Source organism: Mycothermus thermophilus (genome assembly GCF_041956435.1).
Source record: "Mycothermus thermophilus strain CBS 625.91 unplaced genomic scaffold VTJ04scaffold_1, whole genome shotgun sequence".
Taxonomy (NCBI): Eukaryota; Fungi; Ascomycota; class Sordariomycetes; order Sordariales; family Chaetomiaceae; genus Mycothermus; species Mycothermus thermophilus.
The window spans coordinates 2,159,056-2,182,683 of NW_027191427.1; the positions used below are offsets into that span (position 1 = coordinate 2,159,056).

Consider the following 23,628-nt stretch of genomic DNA (forward strand, 5'->3'; position numbering starts at 1 on the left):
GGTTGTGGGGAACCGGGGTGAGGCTGAAGTCTTTGCTCATCGACAACAGATCTGGGCTATGGGATTTGTTCAAGCGCAATCCAGCTGGTTGCGCATCCAGCCCCGATCATGGAAATACTAGTTTCCGGTCCTGACGACGCAATCTTGTTCGACCATCCTTTCTGTGCTGTGTCTGTAGGGATAGGCCCACAGTTTCCATGCTCTCCCCAGCCCCAAGCTATCAGGTCACCCGCCTCGGTCAGAGCGAGCGCGTGCTCGCTGCCGACGGCGAGTTTCCTTACTGGTCCGAGACCTGATGGAGGCATCTGGCCGTGGTCATTCCTTCCCCAGCTGAGGAACGTACGGTCTTCTTTGACGACGAACATACTTCCCCAGCCAGCCCCCACTTCTCTCCAACTTGCAACTGTCTTTGGAGCATGCGATTTTAACCCCCACTTATCGGACCCCAGCACCAGCATTTCCCCGGAGTCTGGAGCACCCAAAAGGCAAGTGAATTCTCTCCCACAGACGGCCCTTACGACCCTGAAGTCGACGCCCTCGATTCTCCGTGGAGAATACACTGCACCGACAGCTGGCTCCCCGAGTTGGCCCTTCCGGCCGTTCCCCCATCCCCACGCCTCTCCGTTGCTTAGCACCGCAACTACGTGACCCATGCATGCAGCGAGGTGCATAACCTTCGTCCCGGGTGGTGGGAAGTTTGGGATTTCTGTGGGTTCTTCGGCGCGATGCGTCCCTTGACCCAACCCCAGCTCGCCTTTTGCTCCCGAGCCGAATGAGTACACCTTGTCAAGGCCATCATCATGGCCCTCCTGGTCACTGGAAGAGGACGAAGTGGCGATAATGCTGGCTTCCCAGGTCGCGGCCACTAACTTGATGTTGCGACGCTCATTTGGGGGAAGGTTGGATAGGTCTACGGGTTGGAACCGGGGAGTTGGGCTTGAGGATTCGACCCGTCCGCAGGCGCCAGTGGTCGGGTCACCGCTCCAGAGGAGGTTCCCGGATGAGAAGAGAAGCAGTGTGTGGTTTCCGCCGGCGGATATGCTGAGGAGCTTTGGCTGTGGATGTTGAGTGGGGGTGACGCTGTCGCTGGTATGTGATGTAAGAGGGGCATTGGTGCTGAAGAGATCTGGAGGGAGGAGAACAGGTTGGGGTGTTGATACATCGTCCGTATGACCCAGGCCGAGTTGGCCCGAACCATTGGAGCCGAAGGCTTGGAGGACGAGCATGTCTCGTTTGGGTTTTTGAAATTTGTCTTTGAGAATTCCGTACGCTCAAAGTGTCATATTCACAACGACAGTCGCAGTGATGATGATGAAGGTGGAGCTGTGGAAGCAATCCCAAAGGGGAAATGAACTTTCCCGAGGTGGGTGTGGATTCAGTGGGGCAGATAGAGCCCCACTTTGGCGCGTTTAAATTCAACCCCAAGGCTTCTGGATTTTTTCTCCTCGCAGCATTTTTGGCTCTCGGTTCCCAGAGACGACCAACTCGAAGCCACGACAGCAGCCCGACTGTGCATTGTCGAAGCTGTGTCGTTGTGCATAGGTCGACGATGTGATTTGCCTTGGCCATTTTCTTGTTTTCGCATTGCAGCCAGTCAAGTCGGTCCGAGGTCAAGAATTTTGTGTGTCCTGTTTCTTGCACCGACGACAACGACAGCCATGGCGACAACATTTCCGGGCGCCGAGGACTTTGTCGTCGGCCTCATCGGTATGGGCGACATGGGCAAGATGTATGCCCGGAGGTTGAGCGCCGCCGGATGGAGGTAACTTGGTGCCCTCTCCTGTTTTCCATCTCACAGACAACACTCCCAGACATAGTCACACAGGTAAGCCGTTTTCTTTCTTTCTAGCTCCCCAACACATTCTATGATGACTTGAGCGCATTTGGCTAGAGTATCGTCCGTGACGCAGCCGGTCAGCCATTCTGGCCCCGGGTGTTGTTGCGGGCTTTCCATGATGAAAAAACTCAGCTACCTTACTTTCCTTTGTCTGAAGAATGACACAAATCCACGTTTTCTTTTCGAGCACCCGTTTGGCTCAGAACGAAAACTAACTTTGTTTGCAGATGTTCCTCATAGCAGCGGCGACGACCTGGCACTCAGTACATAACCTGCTAACGTATGGTGGGTGATGGACAGGATCATGGCCTGCGACAGAGAGGAAAAATACGACGAGCTGGTCCAGGAGTTTGCCAACCATGTACGGCCGCGCGTTTCTCTGTCCTGATCTCGTCTCGCAGACCAGTGCTGAGATATATGCCGTTTTCCTATAGAAAAATATACAAATTCTCCGCAACGGTCACCTGGTATCACGAGCCAGCAACTACATCATTTACAGTGTGGAGGCGGCGGCCATAGGCCGTGTTGTCGCCCAGTACGGTCCTTGTGTGTGCCATCCATGATGCTGATGTTGTTCCTTTTGTGGCCCATTGCCCCTGAACACTGTCTTACCATGTATCTGTCACAAACCTCTAGCCACCCGCCTCGGTGCCATCGTCGGCGGCCAAACATCATGCAAAGACCCTGAGATCAAAGCCTTCGAGCAGTACCTCCCAAGCGACGTTGATATCGTGTCGTGCCACTCGCTTCACGGGCCCAACGTCGATCCACGTGGTCAGCCTCTCGTGCTCATCAAGCACCGCGCATCAGACGAGTCGTTCCAAAAGGTCGAGACGGTCCTCCGCTGCCTCGGCTCCAAGCATGTCTACCTCACCGCCAAAGAGCACGACCGCATCACGGCCGACACCCAGGCCGTCACCCACGCCGCCTTCCTCTCCATGGGCAAGGCCTGGCACGCCACAAAGCAGTTCCCCTGGGAAGGCTCGCGCTACGTCGGCGGCATCGAGAACGTCAAGATCAACCTGATGCTGCGCATCTACGCGCAAAAGTGGCACGTCTACGCGGGGCTCGCCATCCTCAACCCGGAGGCGCACAAGCAGATCAACCAGTTCGCCAAGTCCGCCACCGAGCTCTTCTCGCTCATGCTCGAGGGCCGCGCCGACGAGCTGCGCCAGCGCGTCTACGCCGCCCGCGACCGCGTCTTCGGGCCCGAGGACAAGCCTAAGTGGGAGGACCGCCCCCTGCTCCCCGTCGAGCTGCTCGACAAGTTCAGCCTCAAACCCGCAGCGTCAACATCGACATCATCCAACTCCCCCCAGCCGCGAACCCTGCCGAATAACCACCTCTCCCTCCTCGCCATGGTCGACTGCTGGTCCGCCCTCGGCATCGTGCCCTACGACCACATGATCTGCTCGACGCCGCTGTTCCGGCTCTGGCTGGGCGTCACCGAGCATCTCTTCCGCACCCCGGGCCTGCTGGACGAGTGCCTGCGCGTCGGCATCGAGGACCAGACCTTCCGCCGCGACGACCTGCACTTCACCATCGCGGCGTGCGGGTGGGCCGAGTGCGTCGCGCTGGGCCAGTTCGAGACGTGGCGCGAGCGCTTCTGCGTGACGCAAAAGTTTTTCGAGCCGCGCTTCAAGGACGCCATGGCCGTTGGGCAGGCTATGATTCAGGCCGTCTTGGAGAGCGATAAGAGGGAAGGGGGATGACTGGAAATACGTGGGGGATAACGAAGAGGGAACGGGCGGATGTGTGTCGTTTGATGATGATTCATTTTTATGGCGACCTTGGGTTTTCAGTCATCAGGGTTAGGCAATGACAATGGTATGAAGACCGGTGATATCATTTCAATTGAACCACAATCGAAAGGAGTCTGAAGCTGGGCAGTGTGTTTCTGGGCTCAAGCCGCACACAGACGGCGAATATCCAACATCCCGGCTCCGGAGGCAGATCTGTCCTTCCATCACACCTAAGTATCACTGGCAACTAAGACAAATGGCATGCGAAGGATCATAGTGTTCAGCACCTTGATTCATAGCTGACAGACCTATCTAACATTCGAAGTCCGAGAAATTATTTCATGATCTTCCGCCTGTCGTCCAAGTACTCACACAGTTAAAGCACAAAACCCTGAAAATAAAGCCCCGATTTTGTGTATAGTACCCGCCGTCCATTTGTCCCGGTGAACCTTGTTCCTGTGCGCCCATGCAATGTTTTTGGTTTTTTTGTCCGGTTTCTGCACACTACCCCCTATTTGCACAAATTCAGAAAACATCAAACAAGAACCGCAAGACCGAGGATCAAGCCTTGGCGTTGGCCATCCGCTTCGACATGCTGGAGACACCGTTAGCTGGAATTCGGAGAAAGTATAGGAATCAAAGTGGTACTCACAAGTCATAGAAAGCGAACTGGCTGGGCGAGCTGCCACACTCGTAGACAAAACGGCTAGCAAGGTAGCTGCCGAAGATGGCGCGCAGGTACGAATCCGGCACGCGCTGGATGATGGTGTCCAGGCCGATCTTGTCAATCAGGAGCTTGGGCAGGGCATCAGCGAGAACTGAGCGGCGGACCGTCTCATTCTCCCACAGCTCCGAGTGCTGAAGCTCCTCGTCGAGGGTCGTAATGGCTTGCGACAGCTTGTCCGACAGGATCGAACGCGGAACGCCGGTCTGCTCATGCTCGCGCCAGATGGCCTCGAACTCGAGGCGAGCGTTCTCCTGGATCTTGGCCTGCACGGCCTTGACATAGGCCTTGTAGAATTCAGGCGCGTTGCCATTGGCATCGTGGCACATGTTCTCCTCGAAGCCCTTGTCATCGAAGCTGAGGGCAGCAAGGACCTCAAGCGACGAGCTTGTGACACCGCCCTTGTTGGCGCTGGCATCCTTGTACACGATGCACCCAGCCTCCTCGAGACGGAGCTTAGCATCTTGGGTGATGAAAAGGTTGGCACCCTCAACGATGTAAGGGATCTTGGCCTTGCCCTCGTGGATCAGGCGGTTGACCGAGACGAGATCAATCGACTCGGGGCGACCACCGCACGGGACAAACATGTCAGTCAGGCCGGTGTCACGGAGGTGGTAGGTGTTGCGGAACGCCGTGCCGTTGCTGACGAACTCGCCGTTGGGCAGCGTGATGTTCATATCATCAAGCAGCACACGGTAACCATCCTTGGACAGCTTCGAAGTGTCGAAGTGCATGATCATCTGGCGCTTCTTAGCGAGACGACGCAGCTCCTCCTTGTCGATACCGTTGGGGTCGACCAGGACACCAGAGCCGTCAACGATGGCGGTGTATTTCTCGTTGCTCAGCAGAATCTCGTTGCTGCCAAGATCCCCGTCGGGACCGCCAGTCTGCATCTTGCGAACGGTCGAGGGATCCAAGCCAAGCTTGCGATAGATGCCAGTGACGTACTCGCGAACCGACAGCGTGGTCATGCCGTAGGTATCGTGAGGAATGCCGCCAAGCCTGGGCGACTTTCCAGTGAAGAACGACTTCCACCAAGGCGCGCCACGGTTGCGGGCGTGCTCAGTGGCCCAGTCGACGAGATCGGCTGTGTTCTCATCGGGACCCATGAAGAGGATCTCCTCCTTGCCGTACAAGTCGACAATTGGGTTCTTGATGCCCGGAGAGTCGGCCTTGAGCAGGAGGTCCAGGATGCTGTCGATGTACTTCTCAAATGCCTCGCGCGCCCTGTCTTGCTGCTTAGGATCGAGCAGGATGACACCCTTGGATCCGCCCTCAGGGATGTCCTTGTTCTTGCGCTGCTGGGTGCTGGCAAGATTGTAGTTCTCGTCGAAGAGGTTGCGCGCGTTGATGGAGTAGGCCTCCTTGCTGCGTGACTTGACGATGCGGATACCGCCACGAGCGATGTCCTTGAAGCGAAGGTGGAAGCCGCGCGACTCGGATGTGATGACGAGGAACATGCCATAGAGACGCTTCGGGTACTCCAGCTCGGGCAGGAACGAGGGGTCGAGACGGAAGCTGAGCGCCACCTTCGTCGGCGTGAAGTAGTTGGTCTTGAGGACAGCATTGTTGAAGACGCGGAACGCCGTCATGACCATTTCGTCATGCTCGTTAGCCGTCTCACGGGTAATCCTGTCCTTGAGCATCTCATCAGTGAGCACCTCGACACCGGGCGTCGGAGCAAACGGGCGTCCGTTGCCGTTCTTGCCACTGGGCTGGTGAACGCTGGCAAATGATGCGTAGAGCAGGCGGATGAGCCCCGGGTGCGACACGATGATCTCATGGATGTAGTCCGGGGTGAAAGTCTCGGTACGCAGACGCTTCTTGATCCTGGACAGAATCTCGGCATGGGCGTTGTTGTTGGGGTTGAGTGTGGCGACGAGGGACGAGTACTCGGAACCGAGACGATTGAGGAAGTGCTGCACGAAGACCCAGACGCAGTGAGCATAAACAGTCTCCTGCAGACTGAGCTGGCCGGATGAGAACATGCTGCTCAGCTTGGTCTGGGGCAGGCAGTACAGGAGCGACACCTCCTGGGTGATTTGGTGGATTGACTCCTCGATGGGCGGGTATTTGGAGGAATCGACGTTGGACGCCGGCCGCAGGTAAACGCTCATGACAGTGATGCCGTTGGAGAACTGCTCGACATACTTCCGGGAGCTGGTGACGCCGTAATAGTGGTACAGGTCGCTCAGGGCACTGAACAGGCCCCTTGCCGTTCTCGAGCGGAAGGCGACCACCAGGCGCTTCTCCTGCGAGCCCTCAATGTCGAAGACCTCAATGACAGGACCGGTCCGGTTGACCGAGTTGATGATGATGTCTTGGTAGATCTGCCTGGTGTTCTTGGTTGCCTTGGCAAGGAACATGCGGTCGCTGATGACCTCCAGGCGCGTCTCCTTCGGGTCGGCGTTAGGCTCCACAAACTGGCACTGATACACGAAGTAGCAGCGCAGCGTGGCGTTGGAGTTCTTGCCGATGACGACTGGTGACCGGAACGTCTCAACGCGGAAGCGTTTTGACGCGTCGACGCCATCCAGGTACTTGGCCTCGAGACGATGCTCATACCGAGGGCCGTGGACGGCAGTGACGCCGGGCTCGCTTGTGTCGATGTAAATGGCATGGTCGGATGCTTCCATGTCAAGGCGGATCTCCTCTTGCTTGTCCTCGCGCGTGTACGAGGCCACCTTGGCGGCGTACAGGGATGTGATGTGGTTGGCAACCACAACCGGGTTCTCAACCTGGAAGTAGACATCGTCGATGCCCAGCTCGTTGTAGAACCACGAGATCTGTTCATCGATCAATCCCTCGGGAATCCAGCCATTCTTTTGAATGTGCTCCTTGACTATAATTGTGTCAGAAACGTCCATTAACCATGTCGTGGAGCAGGACAAAGTGAACTTACCGAGCCTCTTTTGCTCCTCCTTGCCCTTGAACTCGGGGGCCAGGTAGCCAACAGTGCCCGAGCGCAGAACCCGGTGACCGTTACCGTTGACCTTGGCCAAAGGGTAGCTCATATGGGTCGGCTGAGGCGAGGGATGCCTCGTGGGGTCATCGACCTTGAGCCTTTCGACCAGCGGGTTCGCACCCGCGACTGTGGGAGATTCGGTAGTCATGGTGTCGTCAGACTCGAGGAACGGATCCACGTAGTCTGGAAAGCTCGTGGATGAGAAGTCAGTCGCAACGAACAAGCCAGATAGGCGACGGTCCAGGCCAATGGGACTCGTGTGAGTCGACTGGACTGCCACGCCGGCCATTGTGACCAAGGACCCTGAGGCGGTATGGATCTGGGTCTGTGAAGATAGAGGAATACTGGAAGGTATCCTCGAGAAGGAAATGGCTATGGCGAGAGAAAGGGAGGGAGGATGGGGAGATCCTCAGGGAGGAAGGACGGGATTTGTAGGGTGAAGAGGTCGGCGTCGTGACACCATGGTGACTGTGTAAGTGAGATGAGTCCAGATCTCCCTGGCTGGGAGGGGCGGAGCCCAGCAGTCAGCCGTCGTTATCATGACGGGACCCAGAGGGCTGACGGCGATCGGCAAGATTGACATGTGGAAAAACACAGAGCCGTCAGCGACGGCTCTGCTATGTCCCTTGCGTCGCCGTATCAGCCGCCACCAACTCCACTGCCACACTGTTTGGGCCGGACTCATCCGGGTATGTGCCGGAGGCCACAGCTCATAGCCGTCCGGGGAAGATGGAAGGTTGGATGGAACGGAAGCAGATGGATCACTCGACTGCCGGAACTGTGTCCGGCCGGCCCATCATGCTCCACGATTCAGGGGCCAGGGCACCAAGTGGATAAGCGGCGTTCGGTGAGATCCAGGCCGGTCCGGTGGTTGTCTTCGGACGACCAAGTTCCACCAGCTCACCGCTCCTGATTGTTGTGCTCATTCTTTGGCTGTGACGTATCTCATGATAAGGGAGATAAGCCACAGTCGAAGACGCCAGATGCCCAGATTTTTGGTGTTTCTGGGGAACGCTAAATGTGCGGTGACGGTGCAATGGAACGATCGGATTATCGGATGTACGTACCTGTACTCAGTACCCCGGACGGCTGGTTAACTGGCTTTAGCTCCCGAGAAATTTGCTGGGAGTGTGTCGATCAGCGGCTTTGCCGCGATGGTGTTGTCGATGGGTCGCAGATATCGAGCTCGGCAGCGGCTGTTATCGCGGAAACACACATCAGCTCCTGTTCAAAACGAAACACACAGAGCCGCTTGGATGCGGCTCAGACCTTGGATTCGGTTGCAACGCGATGATAAGGGAAAAAGACAAACACGAGGAGCATACCTCTCTGGCGAATCGAACAAAGGGTGGGCGGCAACTGTTGCGTGCCTGACGACGGGCCGATGTCCGAGCGACTTGAGCAAATTTCTCAAAGTTGCAGTCGGCTTGAAATTCGATTCAATGCGGACACCCTTCTCGAAGGAAAGATTTTGCCCGTTAGGCAAAGATAAAACCTGAGAGAAAAAGTCGAGATGTTAGTCCAGAGCTTCCTCCAAGTTGCCGTTTTGGGAAGGAACGAGTCCCCAGTCCTGGTGCCAAGGCGGGAAGGAGAAGCACGCTGATCTCCACACAGAAAACCAAGCTTCACAGCACTTTCTTCGCTTCACTGCTTTTGAACAGCAAAAGCCGAGCTCAACCTTGTTTCTTGGTGGGAGACGAAAAATGCGGCTCTCTTCGGTGCTATTCCCTGGCGGACCAAGAACATCTCTGGCTCGGAGTATCCGAAGCTCTTGAGAGCTCGTAAACTGGATGCCAGGAAGCGTCACTGAGCTTCCCACAAAGCAAGTCTAGAACCGCCAACAGAACAGAGCCACCTCACCGCAGGACCACACCGACTGGTGGTCTTCTCTAAGGCCAACGCGGCAAACCTGGAATTGTTGGAGGGTGACTTGCAGGCGGTGCAGCCGGACGGATCCCATCCACCAATTCACCGCATCCGGGCAGAGGGGACGGAGGAGTCAGACACGAAAGCTGGGGCGGGATTTACCTTCGTAGCAATCGATGGAATGTCGCACCAGATAAGGAGGGCCTCTGTGTCTCGCAGCAGCGGAGGTCTGATAAGGATGTCTGAAAATAGGTCTCTGGCGGTTCCCGGACCTTTGTGCTTTTGGTGTTGAGTCAGACTGGTCTGACTGGTAACGGACTTGAGTCGTGAGCCGATGCTCAACAAGATCTGATGGGATACGATATGAACAGAGAGCACCACGGCCTCGAGCACTGGCCGAGTGCCTCTTTATATACGATCATTTTTGACTCGAATGGTTGGGATCGCCCCCCGACACGTCGTGGACAGGTCTGGATGCTCTCGTGAGCTCCTTCACACATGAATTGACACTGTAGAGTGGACCGGGCTATGGAGGCCTTGCCGGCATTCGGGGTCCAGGCGTTTGCGGAGCGTTCCTGGCCCGGCTGGGGGAATAGGGTCACATGGGAGGTGGACGGTACCTGAGCGCCTCAACGGAGTGCAGGGCTGATACGTACCCCAGGCGGACGGCCCGGGGGCGGCTATTCGAGGTTCTGGGACCGGGGATTGTGGGGACCATCGACTTGCATCTTCTGCATCTTTGCTGCAACCCTTATGCAACCTCAGCTTTTCTCTGTCCAATACGTACCATCGGTTCACCGCAGAACCGCGAGGTTGTCGAAAGTGCATCACCACCTTTGACAATATGTTGGCTAAAGAGTCATGCCCGGGGCGTGATGACGATTACCTCTATTCAATGCACCTCAGTCGTGATTTGGGAAAACTTGGGTCAGACGGCGAAACGTTTGTTGGGCGAAAATAAACGCATGATTGATAGTTTTTTTCATCCCAGGGCAGGCTTGGGCCAATATGCGAGGTTGAATCCATGACAAAACATCATGTCAGAAGCTCAGTATTTTTCAAACCGCTCGAGACATACGTACGCTACCCCGTCCACCTCGCACAAAGAATCAGGTCCATAGGGCCCTATGGTATCTGAGGCACTGTATGGGTCAAGACGTCATCCTCATACGATGAGTAACACACCAGCATCTTGTAGATCTCAAGATGATCTGAGCATGGCGGGAGCCTCTCTCAGCGCGGCTACAACCGAACTCATGAGAGTACTTATTGTTGATCTCCATGATGCGATACAAGATGGTTTCACATCAATTGCTCTCTGTTTTGTGGCCTTCTCAAGAAGACATATCGACTCATGTCGCTGTGATCGGGTAGCCAGAAGCTACCTTACTTGGTGCCTGAGTTACAAACTCCGGTACACTGTACCCATCGTTTGACATCTCCTGTGCTACCTAACCTCGTCGTCCACCGCTTCTTCATTTCACAAATGTACCTCGTGTCCAGTAGTGTCGTTAACAGCTCAAACCTAACAAACAAAAGCGAAATTCGCAATCCAATGGCTTCACTGACATCAGGGTCCAGACCTACGGTCCAGGCCCGTCACCTGTCTGCGCGGCAGTTGGAGAGTGTCGGCTGACGGCTGTTGGCTCCCCTCCCTGGGCCCAGAGCGATGGCAAAGGGACTGATCCCGTGACCGTCCACTACGTAACGGCATGCGGGTCTCGGGCTCTTTCTGACCCCTGATCACACGCCTCAACCCCGGATTTTCCAGAACATTTTGGAGCCCGGGCGCGTGTCTCAACATCAAGTAATGGAAATCAACATGTGCAGCCGTCGATGTCGCCGATTTGTCCCCTGGCGATGCACGGGACCGGGCCGCAGTCAACGGATTCAGCAAGCTGCATTCCCAGAAAAATTTTGTTCACCAGGGATTGACTTGACGGAGGAGGGGCTGGGGAAAGAAAATACGGCACCATTACGTCATGGAGTCTCTCAGGTACTCGAGCTGGGTGTCAACACTGAGTAAACCCTGAGAATTTGTGCAAGTCACTTGATCATTGTATTGACCGCTGCTTCGCCCAAGAGAGCAGGTAACTATGTACTTCACAGTGTGCCTCTGTACACCTTTCCGTATGTTGATCGGATATTCCATTTTGGATACGGGGTGTCAGCGGGCTCTCATTGTTGCTTGTTTGACACCATACCGCTTGACAAACTTTCAAACACCATCTCCGGTAGCTATGGGCCCACGACAGCTAAAACCATGTTCGATGCGGTGAAACACACAAACTAGCTTCCCCTAGACAAGCTACGCAATATCGCTTCCCGTTGACTGGTTTCCTGCCAAATGGAGATGTGTCGCATTAGCGCCCTCAACGGAAAAGAATCTTCTGTCCTCGTGCCTTGAGTCCTGGCAAGGGAGGCCAGAAACTCGGTGTTGAAGGAATGGCATCGCCCTGGCCTGGTCACGAGACTGGGCAAAGAGATTTGCATTGGCGCCGGCTGTGGCCAGCGACAGGTTAGGGGCCTAGCATCCTTGTTGGTGCTGCTGTTGCGCAAGCCAGGGGTAAGAAAAGCACAACACAGCCGCAGCTACCGCTGCCGCGGTAAGCTCCCTTTTGCGGCCAGAATGGAAGCGCTGCAGGAGTTCGGTGACTCGGTGTTGAGGTGTGCTCCCACAGACAAACTCTACAGAATGCCAGAGAGTAGGTATGCGGATACGGGTTGAATGGGCGTGTCTTTTCTTTCCCTTTCCACCTTTCTGGCCTGTTTTCTTTCGTTTCCCTTTTCAATCGTCCCCTTTGGCTTCCTTTTTACGTTTCCATGTGGCCAGAGAAAATATTCCCAGGTTGCCAACGTTGGAACTCACAGCGGCAGGGGGTGCCGCCTGTTTTTGGTGCCAAGTTTTCTGTTCCCGTTGAGCGCTGTCGATGTCAAAGGGACACAACCTAAGAGAGCTCTCTCTGAGCATTCGCTTCCCTGACTCTCCTCCTTCAGCTAGGTCCAAGCCGCCAGCCATTCCGAGCGCACCTTTTTCTTACGCATCGCTTTTGGGTGTCTCGCGGAGTAACCTGCCGTTTTTTGTCGGAGATCGACTCCTTCGATGATGCGGTGATCCTATGGTTGCTACCTATTACCTAAAATTGAGCTGACTTCACAACCGAGGTGCCAGATACTTGCAGGTCCAAGATGGCATTTCAACACATCGGCCGGAGTATCACAATGGAAGATTCCAGACCATGCTGGCTGTCAATTACCTAAGATATAGGAAATTCATGTATCCTCCTCGAGAATTCGTGTCACCATCAGGATCAAGAAAGGTTTTGGTGGTGTGATCATGCCGTCACTGATACCGTGCCCATCACGCAAGCTCTCAACTGTTCGCGGAGGCGAGGATAGGTACCTCTATCTTGAAGGCGATTTTTGGTAGCAGGCCGTCTGCATATCCGTGGGTTGCTTGTCCAACCGGAGCCAGCGTTTCCTGGTCAACTTGGAAGACCAAGTTTCTCTTTTGGAACAACGCTGATGCCAAACCGGGGATTTGAGGCGACCGACCCCGTTTGCTTCCAACTTTGTTGCGCCGCAGGAGCCTGCTATGTTCCAGCAGGTAGGTAGGTTATGGGTAGATCAATATCCAGCTTCCTCTTTCCATTGTGGGGCTCAAGCTTCATCAGTACCTTAGGTCCCGTCCCATCTTGGCCGACGTTAAGGCATCGCCTCAGGGACCTTTGTGGACGATGGTGGGGTGAGGGTAAACGCGGGGCAGTTGGAGTTTGCGCGGCTTGCGACGGAAGCACAGAAGCCGCAACAACACAAACAATCTTAGCTCCGGCATCATGATGTTTCCATGAAGCGGCTACCGGAGTCGGGTTCCAGCATTCGCACCGGCCCTTCCAATCGACGCCTATTCGCTTAGAATCCGGTGAGCCGTGTTGCGGGTTTACGGAGTCTCTCGAGACGCAACTTTTCCACTCAAAACCACCTTAGTCAACCAGCTTGGTGGAGCTGTTGTAGACTTTCTCCAGCAGTTTGACCAACACCCACGTCATTCTCTGACCCGGCTTGTGGAAGATGTCCGAGAGTTCCACCGTCAATTCGGCCCTCTTAGAGGCCAAAGCCAAGGCTGATGCTCTGGATGGCGATGCTCTCTCCTTTCGAAAGGAATTCAACATCCCTACTAAGACCGAAATCGCGAGCACTCAGCTGCCGACCTCAGGTATGCCTACGCCCCTTCCTCTCTATGGCCGTATGAACCAAGATGTAGCTTTGGACTTGTTGCTGAGATGCTCCTTCTACAGAGGCCGGATCCGAAGTTGGTGACAAATGCGTGTACTTGTGCGGAAACTCGCTGGGTCTCCAACCGAAACGGACCTGGGTTCGTATCAACCAATATCTCTCTACCTGGGCGACACAGGGTGTCCAAGGTCACTTCAAGCCGCTCAATGACTCTCCCCTCCCGACATGGCTCGACGCCGACGAACGCGTCTCGCAGCTCATCGCCCCGATCGTGGGCGGCTCGCCGTCCGAGGTGGCTGTCATGCAAACACTGACGGCCAACCTGCACTTCTTGATGTCTGCCTTCTACCGTCCGGATATCAACGGGAAACACAAGATTATTCTCGAGAGAAAGGCCTTTCCCAGTGACCATGTACGCATACACATATCCTCTCAGGATGACCATTCATGACAAACGCTGACCGACTCTCTACAGTTCGCCGTTGAGACCCAGATCCGACACCACGGCCTCGACCCCGCCACCTCCATGATCACCCTCACCTCTCCCTCTTCGCCCGAAGACAACGTGCTCACCACCGAGGAGGTCCTCTCCGCCATTGACGCCCATGCCGCCGACACCGCCCTCCTCCTCCTCCCGGGCATCCAATACTACACCGGCGCGTTCTTCGACATCCCCACCATCACTGCCCACGCCCATAAGCACGGCATCTTCGTCATCTGGGACCTCGCCCACGCCGTCGGCAACGTGCCCCTCTTGCTCCACGACTGGGATGTCGATGCCGCCGCCTGGTGCAGCTACAAGTACCTGAACGGTGGACCCGGGTGTATTGGCGGGCTGTTTGTCCACGAGCGCAACGCTCCCGCCCATCCCATCGCCGGCAACCGGTTGGCGGGGTGGTGGGGCAACGACAAGAAGACGCGCTTCGTCATGGACACCGAGGTTGGGTTCCGCGCCGTGGGCGGTGCTGCCGGGTTCCAGCTGAGCAACCCCAGCATTCTGGATATCACCAGCCTGAGCAGCTCGCTCGAGCTATTCCACGAGGCGGGCGGGATGGGCCCGCTGAGGGAGAAGTCTCTGCGCTTGACCGGGTTCCTGGAGGAGCTGTTGCTCAAGAGCGGGATAATAAGCGAGTCTGAGCGTGAGCTCTTCCGGATCATCACGCCCAGCGATCCGGCGCGGCGCGGTGCTCAGTTGAGCTTGATGCTGGCCCCCGGGCTGTTGAACGCCGTGATGCGCGAGCTGGAGGCCCGCGGGGTCATCGTCGACGAGCGCAAGCCTGATGTCATCCGTGTGGCGCCTGCACCTCTGTACAACACCTTTTCAGATTGCGTGGCGTTTGTCCAGGCATTTGCTGAGGCGTTGTCTGTTGCCAAGAAGGAAAAGGCTGAGGAGAGGAAGTAAGGGGTCTTTGAGAGCGCTAGGAGCGTTGTGACTCTTGAGCCGGTTCGTCTTGATTTCTGTTGCTTACGCAGAAATGAAAAAGACACAAAAATAGAAGTGATAGACGGGGTAGTCATGGCCAGGGCGTTTTCGGTCTTACATGTGATTCGAGGTCTTGCTTCGGCCCTTGAATCAAGACGTGTTAATGTTCATCTGTTCTTCGTAACCCTGCGTTGAGAACAGGATCAATAACACGGGGCAGGCTTTGACACCAGTCTATCCAACGGCAGTTGAAGACCGGAGGATTCTAGGGACGCGTGGCCGGCCTGAGCACCCTTTTTTCACGACGGTTGCTCTCACATAGTCACCAACACATGTGAAAACAGGGTATGTATTTTTTGCCGATTTCCCATCCATGGTACTCCGATTCTCAGTCACCCTGGCGCCATTCCACATGTGAATTTGTCGAGTCATCCCCATGTATGTCCCGAAGTCAAAGAGGTTTCTGTCCTTCTCCCAACGCCATGAGGAGCCTCCGCACCGGGCCCGGAATCTGATTCCTAGGCTGGGGCCGGAGCCTGCGGCCGCTGGCTGGTGCTTTGCTTCCCATGTTGCCCCGTGACGAAGGAGGCTGCAGTTGTATTTCACTAGCTCGGATGGCGCTAGAGTTGTAATCGAAGTCAAATCGCAGACCTTTCCCCGAGACCGCCTGAGAGAGATGCTCCGAAACACAGAAAGAAGTTGCCCCATGACCCGGTGTTTGCCGCCCCATCCATCGTCGCCGTCGCTTAGACCTCCGTCGTGACCTTCGCCTTCGCGTTGGTAACCTTGACGCCTAATTGCTTCGCCCGCGCGATGATGTCGACCCGCTTCCTCGAGGAGACATTGTGGGCAATCCTAGAAAGTAGGGGAAGGCATTAGTTGCAACAGTTCGTGGTCGGCAGACGAGAAATCCCCATCATGTCAAGACATCTCGGAGTGTATGCTTCACGAGTTTGTCCGGGAGAGGGAGGAAACCACATACTCGGCGGCATAGGTCTTGTTGTGCATGAGGAGGAGCTCGACGTCCTTGACGTTGCTGACGAGGAAGGCCTTGTGGCCCGAGGGCATCATGTGCTTGGTCTTCTTGTTGGAGCCATAGCCGATCTAGAAGCGTGGTGAAACGCGCATTTGTTAGCCGCCCGTCTGGTTCACCGGTCGTTTCCCAAGGACCAGATCGCCAATATTTTCCTCCTCTTCCGATTTTGAAGTTCACCCCACAACATATTGCCGTCCACCGGTGGTTTTGTCCTTCATGTCCCCCACCACGAAACGATAGAAAAGCGGCACCACATACCGAGGGCATGGCAAGGTTGCCCTTGAACCGCCTGCGCACGCGGTTGTCGATACCCTTAGGCTTACGCCATGCCGAGTCGACCCGCTTGAAGCGGTCGCTCTGGTGGCGGATGAACGCCTTAGTGCCTGTACAAAACGTCGTGTCAACATCCCTTCCAGCCGGGAAACGGTGTATCGATCGGTGAATCGGTCGGAAAGTCGTGAATTTTCCAAATCGAATGCTCGATGGATGTGGAGGATATCGCAATCGGGGACATGAGGGGGTTCGAGGAAGAGGAGGACGTACGCTTCTTGACGATCGGGATGTGCTTCTTGGCGGCAACCATCTGGACAGTTTATCAGTAAGAGACGCAGTCAATAAATTTAAACAGGATTGCTTTCAACAGCAACATGGCGGGAGGCGTACCTTGACGGTGTTGTTGTCGGGTGATGGTTCTGAATTGGCGTCGTCGGGGACCGGACCTACCTGGGGAAAAATTCCAGAAATTGGTTTGATGGGTGGTGGGCTTAGGGCTGCGGAAATTGTTAAGCCGGTGGTCTGTGCTTTTTTTGCTTTCTGGGCGCCAAGATTTGCAGGCGCAGCCGACCCCTGTCAAGATGGGGAAGAGGTAGCCCCACGCTTCTTATCGATAAGACGGAAGCCTCGAGGATCGAGAGCGAGAGAGGAAGTGGAAGACAACGAAACAACTGCACCTTCTCACTTTCGATGCAATTCTAGTCATGCTGAGCAATGCTCCGATACAGCACAGGTATCATTAGATCATGAGTTGGTCTATGGAATCGTTGGCAGCAGGTAAAGGGGATATTCCCCTGTCCAAACCGCCCCTCATGGTCCCCTCAGTCTATGGTTGCGAGCTACGCCACATATCCCTCCATCTCCATCCTGTTGTTGGCATCCCGCTGCAACCAGGCAAGCGGATCATCATGCTCCCGAGAAGAGAATTGAAATAGAAAACCGACTTCATCGTGAGAAAGTGATCATGAGTGGGTTTACTGCGTCGCGCACTGCGGGCCGCCGTGGTCATCGTCATCGTCCTCCCACTCGCCTCCAGTGTACCGAGGATCACCTTGGTGAGCACCCATCTGCAAAAAGTCGGTAAGTTAGCTTTGGGCCTTTTTCCTACAAATGATTGACTTGAGAATGGTTACTCACTTGTTCAATGTCCGCCTTCTCCTCATACTGAACCTCATCCACCTCCTCTGCTTCGATGAGCGGCGGTGGCGGCGGCAACAGCTTCTGGAGCGCCTCATAATCGTTGTCATTGGAGAGCCATCCGTCCTCGGGGAAGTCAACCTTAACAATGAGGTAGAGGTCACCTTTGCCCTCGCCCTTCTTGTGTGGCATACCCTCGTGAGGAACCTTCAACACATCGCCTGGGCGGAGGATCTTGCCACGGGGATGGTTGATGTGAATGCCCCGGCCATCGAGGTGCTTCAGGACAACACGCGAAAAACCAGTGAGCGCCTCGACGAGGGAGACATGCAGGTCTGCGGAAAGGTCGTGGCCAATTCTGGTGAAGACGTCGTGAGGCTCCTCGACGATATGGAAGATGAGGTCGCCCGGGATCGTATCAGGGATCTGGTCGGCCTCTCCATCGATCACAATGCGGTCGCCCTGCATGGAGCCCCGAGGAATGTACAACTCCAGGGCCTTGGTCTCCTTGACGGTGCGTTTGCCCTTGCACTTCTTGCAGCGATCCTTCTCCTTAATGTAAACGCCAGAACCCTGGCAGTGGTCGCAGGGAATGATCTCCTTGCGCACGAGGCCAGGGCCGATTTGGCGGTAGGCCTCAAGGCGACCCATGCCACCGCAGCGGTCGCAGTCGTTGGGTTTGATCTTTTCCTTGGCGCCGGTGCCCTTGCATTGGGAGCAGATGACTTGCTTCTCGGCCGCAAACTTGACCGTCTTTCCCTTGTAGAGCTCTTCGAGCGTGACCTTGTAATGCTGTTCCTCGTCGGGACTGCGCCTAGGACGGCGCGGGCCGCCAGGGCCACCCATGCCCATCCCAAACATTTGTGACAGGATGTCGTTGAGATCGACGCCACCGGCACCGGGCCCGCCCCTTGTGGGATCGAAGGCGGCCATGCCGTGGGTATCGTAGAGCTCGCGTTTCTGCTCATCGCGGAGGATCTCGTAGGCTTGGGTGATTTGCTTGAATTTGGCCTCCGCTTCTTCGCGCTTATCTTCGGACACCTTGTCCGGGTGATACTGGAGGGCGAGCTGCAGGTATCGCAACGTCAGCGACGGCTCGAGGCAAACGGATGGCGGAGTGGAAGGGACGGGGTGCAAACCTTGCGGTAGGCCTTCTTGATGTCATTCGGACTGGCCGATTTGTCGACGCCGAGGATGGCTGAGAAACAAAACAATGGGGTTAGCACGGCGCTGGTGCGCCGTCTCGCGGAAACCCGAGAGACGCGACACAAATGCGGCCGACGGGCCAGAGAGAGGACCGGGGCGTACCGTAGAGGTCAAGTTCCTCGTCGACGCTGGGTCCTGGTTCGCCGTTCATCTTCGACCTTCTCTTGTTGTCTTTGATAATATTCTTGTTGGTAGAAAATGGGGAAAATACGAAGGCCGAACCACCTCAAAACGTGGCGGCGGAATGTTGGCGATGAAGTGAAAGTGTTAAGGTAAGGTGTGGTGTTGGCGTTGGCGAGATGGAGGGGAGAGGGGCCAGGCTGCCTTTTGTCCCCAGGTGGGAAATTTTACAGAGCGAGCGGCAACCTTGAACCTTACACCTGGCGCAGCAGAGAAAGATGGGGTGAAACTTGGCGTCCCTTGTGGCCAAAATTGCATACAGAAAAGTCAAATAGAGTTTTCAAGATCCCTCAAGTCCATGCGAATACGCATTGCTTTTCTTGTGTTCCGGAGCAGCGTCACGAAGCTGCCAGGCAATCCGAAAGTCTCTCCCGTCAATCCTGCTACTCCCATCCGATTTCTGGGTACGGTAACGCTTCCTGAGGTTGAAAGTGGGGTTCAACAACGATTTTCATAATGTTGGGCGGTCGGGTCGATAACTTGGTGGATTTGGAAACATACCTCTCGGGGCTCGGATGCTCCATGTTGATGTGTACTTATATAGATGATGCTATGCTCGCATCGTTTAGCATAAGTCTCCATCAAGCCGGGCTGTCGGACAGCCACTCCTGCAAGCTCTCTCCATGATTGATTCCGATGTCGACGATCGCCACCTGCTGCTGCTTTGGCTTATCGGAGGGCCCACCAAAACTTCCTATCAAGGCAGGCCTGCCTTTGGCTTACCCGACCAATGCTGAGCGCACCGCCACAACATCAATCACTGTGGCTCCAAGTTTGACCCAATTTCAAGCTGTGGCTGGGCTTTTCTCTCCGGGAAACATTTCACCTCTGTCGAGGCGACGAGTCAACAAGCACCGTTTATTTTCGTTCTAAATGGAGCGAGCCCTTTTGAGAGGCCGAGGCCTCCTGGGGCCGCTGCTAACACCACCATGCTGCCGCCGAAGACCAGTGTTGTTGTCCACCTTATCATCAACTCGACTCTGCTACTCAACCTTGCCCCATGCGAAGGATGCGGATAGATTCAAACTCCCAGAAACACCATGCCGGACTCGTTTTGCCCCATCTCCAACGGGACTCATGCACTTGGGCTCACTGAGGACGGCCCTGTACAACTACCTCCTTGCTCGGGCCACTGGGGGGCAGTTCGTCTTGCGAATTGAAGACACAGACCAGGTGAGACGACGGAGACTTTTGGCTGAAGACACGAGTTCGTCTGCATTTCGGGATAGGTCGCTTATGCTCTTGTAGACGAGACTGGTTGCGGGCGCAGAGGAGAGCTTGATTCAAGATCTTGCTTGGGCCAACCTCCGGCCCGATGAGAGTGAGACCCAACCTTGGAGATGAAGCTGCAATTTGCATGGCAAGCATTCTGACGGAGTGAATAGGTCCCCATGTCGGGGGGCCATATGGCCCATATCGGCAGGTAAGGTATCCGCGCCTCTAATCCCGGGCCGTGACATCAGCATTAACATTCTCGTAGTCCGAGAGACTCTCGCTCTACAAGGAGCACGCCGAGCAGCTAGTACGGGAAGGCAAAGCATACAGATGCTTTTGCGACCCCGACGCCTTGGAGGAACTCAAAAAGACAGCCCATGAGTCTGGCCAGCCCACCCTTTATCCCGGCACATGCCGTGACATTCCCCTTGAGGAGTCGGATGATCGTGCCCACCGCGGCCAGCCGTACGCCATCCGCTTCAAGAGCGGCAAGGAGCCTCTGGTAGTCGAGGACATCATTTACAGGCGCTTCAGAAACCAGAACCCAGAGGATGATTTCGTCATCCTGAAGCGTGATGGGTTTCCCACCTATCACTTCGCCAATGTGGTTGATGATCACCACATGAAGATCACCCACGTCATCCGCGGAGCGGTAAGCCCGATCATGCCTCTCCCGTACCATTTCATCAACGATGCTAAGCTTTCAATGTAGGAATGGTTGGTATCGACCCCGAAGCATGTCGAGTTGTATAACGCCTTCGGCTGGGAACCCCCCAAGTATGGCCACTTGGGCTTGCTTGTCGACCAAAACCGCCAAAAGCTGAGCAAGAGAGATTTGTCATCTAACCTATCCTTCTACCGAGACCTCCATGTGGTTCCCCCTGCACTTCTCAACTTTCTCCTCTTCCTTGGCTGGCGTGCTCCGCCTGGAAAGGACGGTGTCTTGACCTTGCAGGAAATGATCGAGAACGTAAGACAGACCTCAGTATCCACGTCGAAACCAATCTAACTCGATCGCTAATCCTCTTGTCAGTTCAACCTCCAATTCAGCAAAGGTGACATCGTTGTCGACCTGACAAAGCTGCGCTTCCTCCACAACAAGCACCTCGCCCGCCTCACGTCGGCCAGTTCCCTCACCGAGGAGGAAAAGGTCATCATCGACCGCGACTTCATCACCCCCCTGAAAGACGCCATCCGGCATGCCGAGGGACAATGGGGCGCTGCCGTGCCAGAACGTGTGAACAAGCTCCTCGAGGACCCGTGCAACTGGGCGGACCTCTACCGCGCCACCACTATCAACGAGTCTTTCGCCTCGCTGACGTGGGATAAGATCGCCGCTGCCGCGACCAGCCGCCTGCGGTATCTACTGTGGAACATCCCGTCCAATGTGCTCCGGGAAACGCTGCGCGAGGGCAAAGTCACGCTCCCCAAAGCCGCGGACGGGACCGCAACGCCAGCGCCCCCGATGGAGGTGGCGAGGGCTGTGAGGGTCTTCCGCAGAAAGTTCGACAAACTGAAAGGCGGCCGGTGGAATGAGGAGAAATTGAAACAGGTAATGGAGAATGTGCCCAGACTTCCCAGCTTCATACACCAGTATGCGTCGGCAATATCATCTTCATATCCATCGTCACCGTCATCGTCGTCAGGATCGACGCCATCGTCTTCGTCTTCGGAATCGACGCCGTCATCGTCACCACCGCCGCCGCCATCCGAAACAGAAGAGACTAGCCCGAATCCGACAAAGATATCGAAGGATGTGCAGGTGTTCATGTACACGTTGCTGAGGTGGGCGCTGGCAGGGACGGAACACGGGCTACCTCTCGTAAAAATGATGATGATACTTGGGCGGGAGGAGACGCTCAATAGGCTCCTGGCTGCAACGGTAAACGCGGTAAAAGTGGCGAACGTTATGGAACGAGAAAAGGCTAGAAACCGGTGAAGACAAGTTAGTCAAGAGACCGGGAATCCAGCCGTGTAGTTAGAGTTGTATCATAGGTTTTAGTGTACGATAGAGAGAGGTACATGGCACTCGAGGTGAAGCGTTACACAACCTCGTCACAAAAAGCCTGGACAAAAATGCACGAGACGGAAGCTTAGTAACCCTGTTTTGCAAAGCATCAGGTTATGATATGAATACGTCCTCAGTGCAACGACCGAGGTGCCCAACGCCCAGTTTATTCCCCGCTCAAGGCCTGACTATCTTCTCTCGTTACGCCGTCGAAAATGTGTTTATCATCCATTGCCTCGTAATTCATAACCGAGAATGCCCGAGCTCATTAAAACGCCAATGCCCAAACACAACCGAGTCACATCATCTCCCTGACCGGTTTTCGAAGCTCATGCCCCGCCACCGCCGAATATTCCCTTCTTCACCTCGATCGCCATCAACCCGGCTCTCTCCTTCGCCGCAATGTGCTCAACATCCTGCGTCAGCCTCTCCACCATCCCGTCCACGCCCTTGGATGGCTTCTCCCTCGGCACCGCCTCAGCACCGGCGACACCAGCCGGAGGCTTCCCGCTTCCACTGGCGGCAGAAGCAGAATCACCACTTCCGGATGCAGTTCCCCCTGTAGATGTCGACGCGGTAGCAGCAGCTGATGGCGCAGCAGCAGTGGCGGTGGCAGCAACGGCAGCCGCGGCAGCAGCAGCCGCAGCAGCGACGGACGAGGAGTTCTTGCTCTGGCGTGTAACAGCGGCGGCCGCATCGGAGGCGCGTTGGGCAACGTCCACCAGCTGGGATGTGACGTAGTCGCGGTTAGACAGAAGCGGGTTCTGCGCGAGGGTCTGGACCCAGTACTTGTTCCAGAGGCGTTCGAGCAGACGGCCGTCGAGGCCGCTGCGGAACTGCTCGACGCGGAGGGCGTAGTACTTGTCGGCGTGGGCGCCGAACTCGGTCACCTTGGTGAGCGGAACGGCGGCGTTTGTGGTCGACGAGGTGGCGGATGCTGGGGTGGCGCTTGCGGGTGGCTTGTAGTCGTTGGGGTATGTGCGGAAGGCGCCAATGTCGACACGGTTGGAAGAGACGGTGCGGTTCGGGTCAATCACAACGGCCACCATGGGGCCCTGAAGCTGTTGTAGCTGTTGGGTAGCAACATCGATACCTGAGAGCCAGCAGCCGTAGCCCGGGTGAGAGTGGTACCAGCCGATGACGTTCTCCATTCGCGACTCCTTGCGGCACAGCTCGAGATACTCGACGAGATACTCGTCAGCGTCGGACTGGGCGTTGACTCGGGTCTCGGTGCCTTCAACGGGCAAGCGGAAGGCATCGGTGACAACAAGTGCTGTGCCGTCCACGTAGCCTTGCATGATACCCATAACCTCGATTGAACCGCCTGAGCGGGCGTGCATTACCATCTTGGTGATGGCGATAGGCGATATGCGCACGCTTTGGAAGTATGTTGGGTCGTTCAGCCAGGTCCTCGGATTAATGGCGGCCTGTGCCTCAGCCGAATAGTTGAAGAGGGCATCGCGCTGGCGGTCGACCAGCTTGTCGGTCACTGGAAGTTCTGCCAGCCAAGGTCGTTAGCAAGTCATGGTTTTGAAGTTGTGAGAGGAAATCAAGTACCCATTGTAACATGCGATATTCCAGGTCCCAAATTCGAGAAATTAGTGTGAAACTTCCAGTTTCTGGTGGGGGGGAAGCCGGAGAGGAAGTTGGAGGTTGTGTTGGAGTAATTGGGACAAGGTAAACGCTGGTGATGGTGCCTGCCTGGAGGTTGACGGAGGGGCCGAGCTCCGATAAGATAAGCCTGGATGTGGGGCTGCTCTGGGAGACCCTGTCATCGCCA

General features: G+C 55.8%; 9 protein-coding genes across 9 annotated transcripts; 3 read left to right on the plus strand and 6 right to left on the minus strand.

Moving 5' to 3' along the window:
• Positions 1–56: 56 nt before the first annotated feature.
• On the minus strand, positions 57–1,226 carry VTJ04DRAFT_806 (uncharacterized protein; the record flags this gene model as incomplete). The annotated part of the gene is made up of 1 exon (XM_069366455.1): positions 57–1,226. The coding sequence occupies one exon, from the start codon at positions 1,224–1,226 to the stop codon at positions 57–59; it is 1,170 nt and encodes a 389-aa protein (XP_069223415.1).
• Positions 1,227–2,129: 903 nt separating this feature from the next.
• On the plus strand, positions 2,130–3,549 carry VTJ04DRAFT_807 (uncharacterized protein; the record flags this gene model as incomplete). Its single annotated transcript, XM_069366466.1, has 3 exons — positions 2,130–2,198; positions 2,272–2,383; positions 2,474–3,549. 3 exons carry the CDS (start codon positions 2,130–2,132, stop codon positions 3,547–3,549), a joined length of 1,257 nt encoding a protein of 418 aa, XP_069223416.1.
• Positions 3,550–4,140: 591 nt separating this feature from the next.
• VTJ04DRAFT_808 (uncharacterized protein) lies at positions 4,141–7,557 on the minus strand (the record flags this gene model as incomplete). Its single annotated transcript, XM_069366477.1, has 3 exons — positions 4,141–4,174; positions 4,232–7,145; positions 7,206–7,557. The coding sequence occupies 3 exons, from the start codon at positions 7,555–7,557 to the stop codon at positions 4,141–4,143; spliced, it is 3,300 nt and encodes a 1,099-aa protein (XP_069223417.1).
• An 804-nt stretch (positions 7,558–8,361) lies between these two features.
• Positions 8,362–9,556, minus strand: VTJ04DRAFT_809 (uncharacterized protein; the record flags this gene model as incomplete). The annotated part of the gene is made up of 4 exons (XM_069366488.1): positions 8,362–8,464; positions 8,594–8,763; positions 9,297–9,413; positions 9,551–9,556. 4 exons carry the CDS (start codon positions 9,554–9,556, stop codon positions 8,362–8,364), a joined length of 396 nt encoding a protein of 131 aa, XP_069223418.1.
• A 3,649-nt stretch (positions 9,557–13,205) lies between these two features.
• On the plus strand, positions 13,206–14,772 carry VTJ04DRAFT_810 (uncharacterized protein; the record flags this gene model as incomplete). The annotated part of the gene is made up of 3 exons (XM_069366500.1): positions 13,206–13,350; positions 13,433–13,782; positions 13,846–14,772. The coding sequence occupies 3 exons, from the start codon at positions 13,206–13,208 to the stop codon at positions 14,770–14,772; spliced, it is 1,422 nt and encodes a 473-aa protein (XP_069223419.1).
• A 767-nt stretch (positions 14,773–15,539) lies between these two features.
• On the minus strand, positions 15,540–16,412 carry VTJ04DRAFT_811 (60S ribosomal protein eL32; the record flags this gene model as incomplete). Its single annotated transcript, XM_069366511.1, has 4 exons — positions 15,540–15,648; positions 15,776–15,897; positions 16,088–16,212; positions 16,373–16,412. 4 exons carry the CDS (start codon positions 16,410–16,412, stop codon positions 15,540–15,542), a joined length of 396 nt encoding a protein of 131 aa, XP_069223420.1.
• Positions 16,413–17,076: 664 nt separating this feature from the next.
• On the minus strand, positions 17,077–18,596 carry VTJ04DRAFT_812 (uncharacterized protein; the record flags this gene model as incomplete). The annotated part of the gene is made up of 4 exons (XM_069366522.1): positions 17,077–17,169; positions 17,240–18,307; positions 18,379–18,437; positions 18,548–18,596. The coding sequence occupies 4 exons, from the start codon at positions 18,594–18,596 to the stop codon at positions 17,077–17,079; spliced, it is 1,269 nt and encodes a 422-aa protein (XP_069223421.1).
• Positions 18,597–19,498: 902 nt separating this feature from the next.
• Positions 19,499–21,779, plus strand: VTJ04DRAFT_813 (uncharacterized protein; the record flags this gene model as incomplete). Its single annotated transcript, XM_069366533.1, has 6 exons — positions 19,499–19,798; positions 19,874–19,946; positions 20,011–20,048; positions 20,106–20,492; positions 20,553–20,810; positions 20,874–21,779. 6 exons carry the CDS (start codon positions 19,499–19,501, stop codon positions 21,777–21,779), a joined length of 1,962 nt encoding a protein of 653 aa, XP_069223422.1.
• Positions 21,780–22,177: 398 nt separating this feature from the next.
• On the minus strand, positions 22,178–23,409 carry VTJ04DRAFT_814 (uncharacterized protein; the record flags this gene model as incomplete). The annotated part of the gene is made up of 2 exons (XM_069366544.1): positions 22,178–23,346; positions 23,406–23,409. The coding sequence occupies 2 exons, from the start codon at positions 23,407–23,409 to the stop codon at positions 22,178–22,180; spliced, it is 1,173 nt and encodes a 390-aa protein (XP_069223423.1).
• Positions 23,410–23,628: the final 219 nt, after the last annotated feature.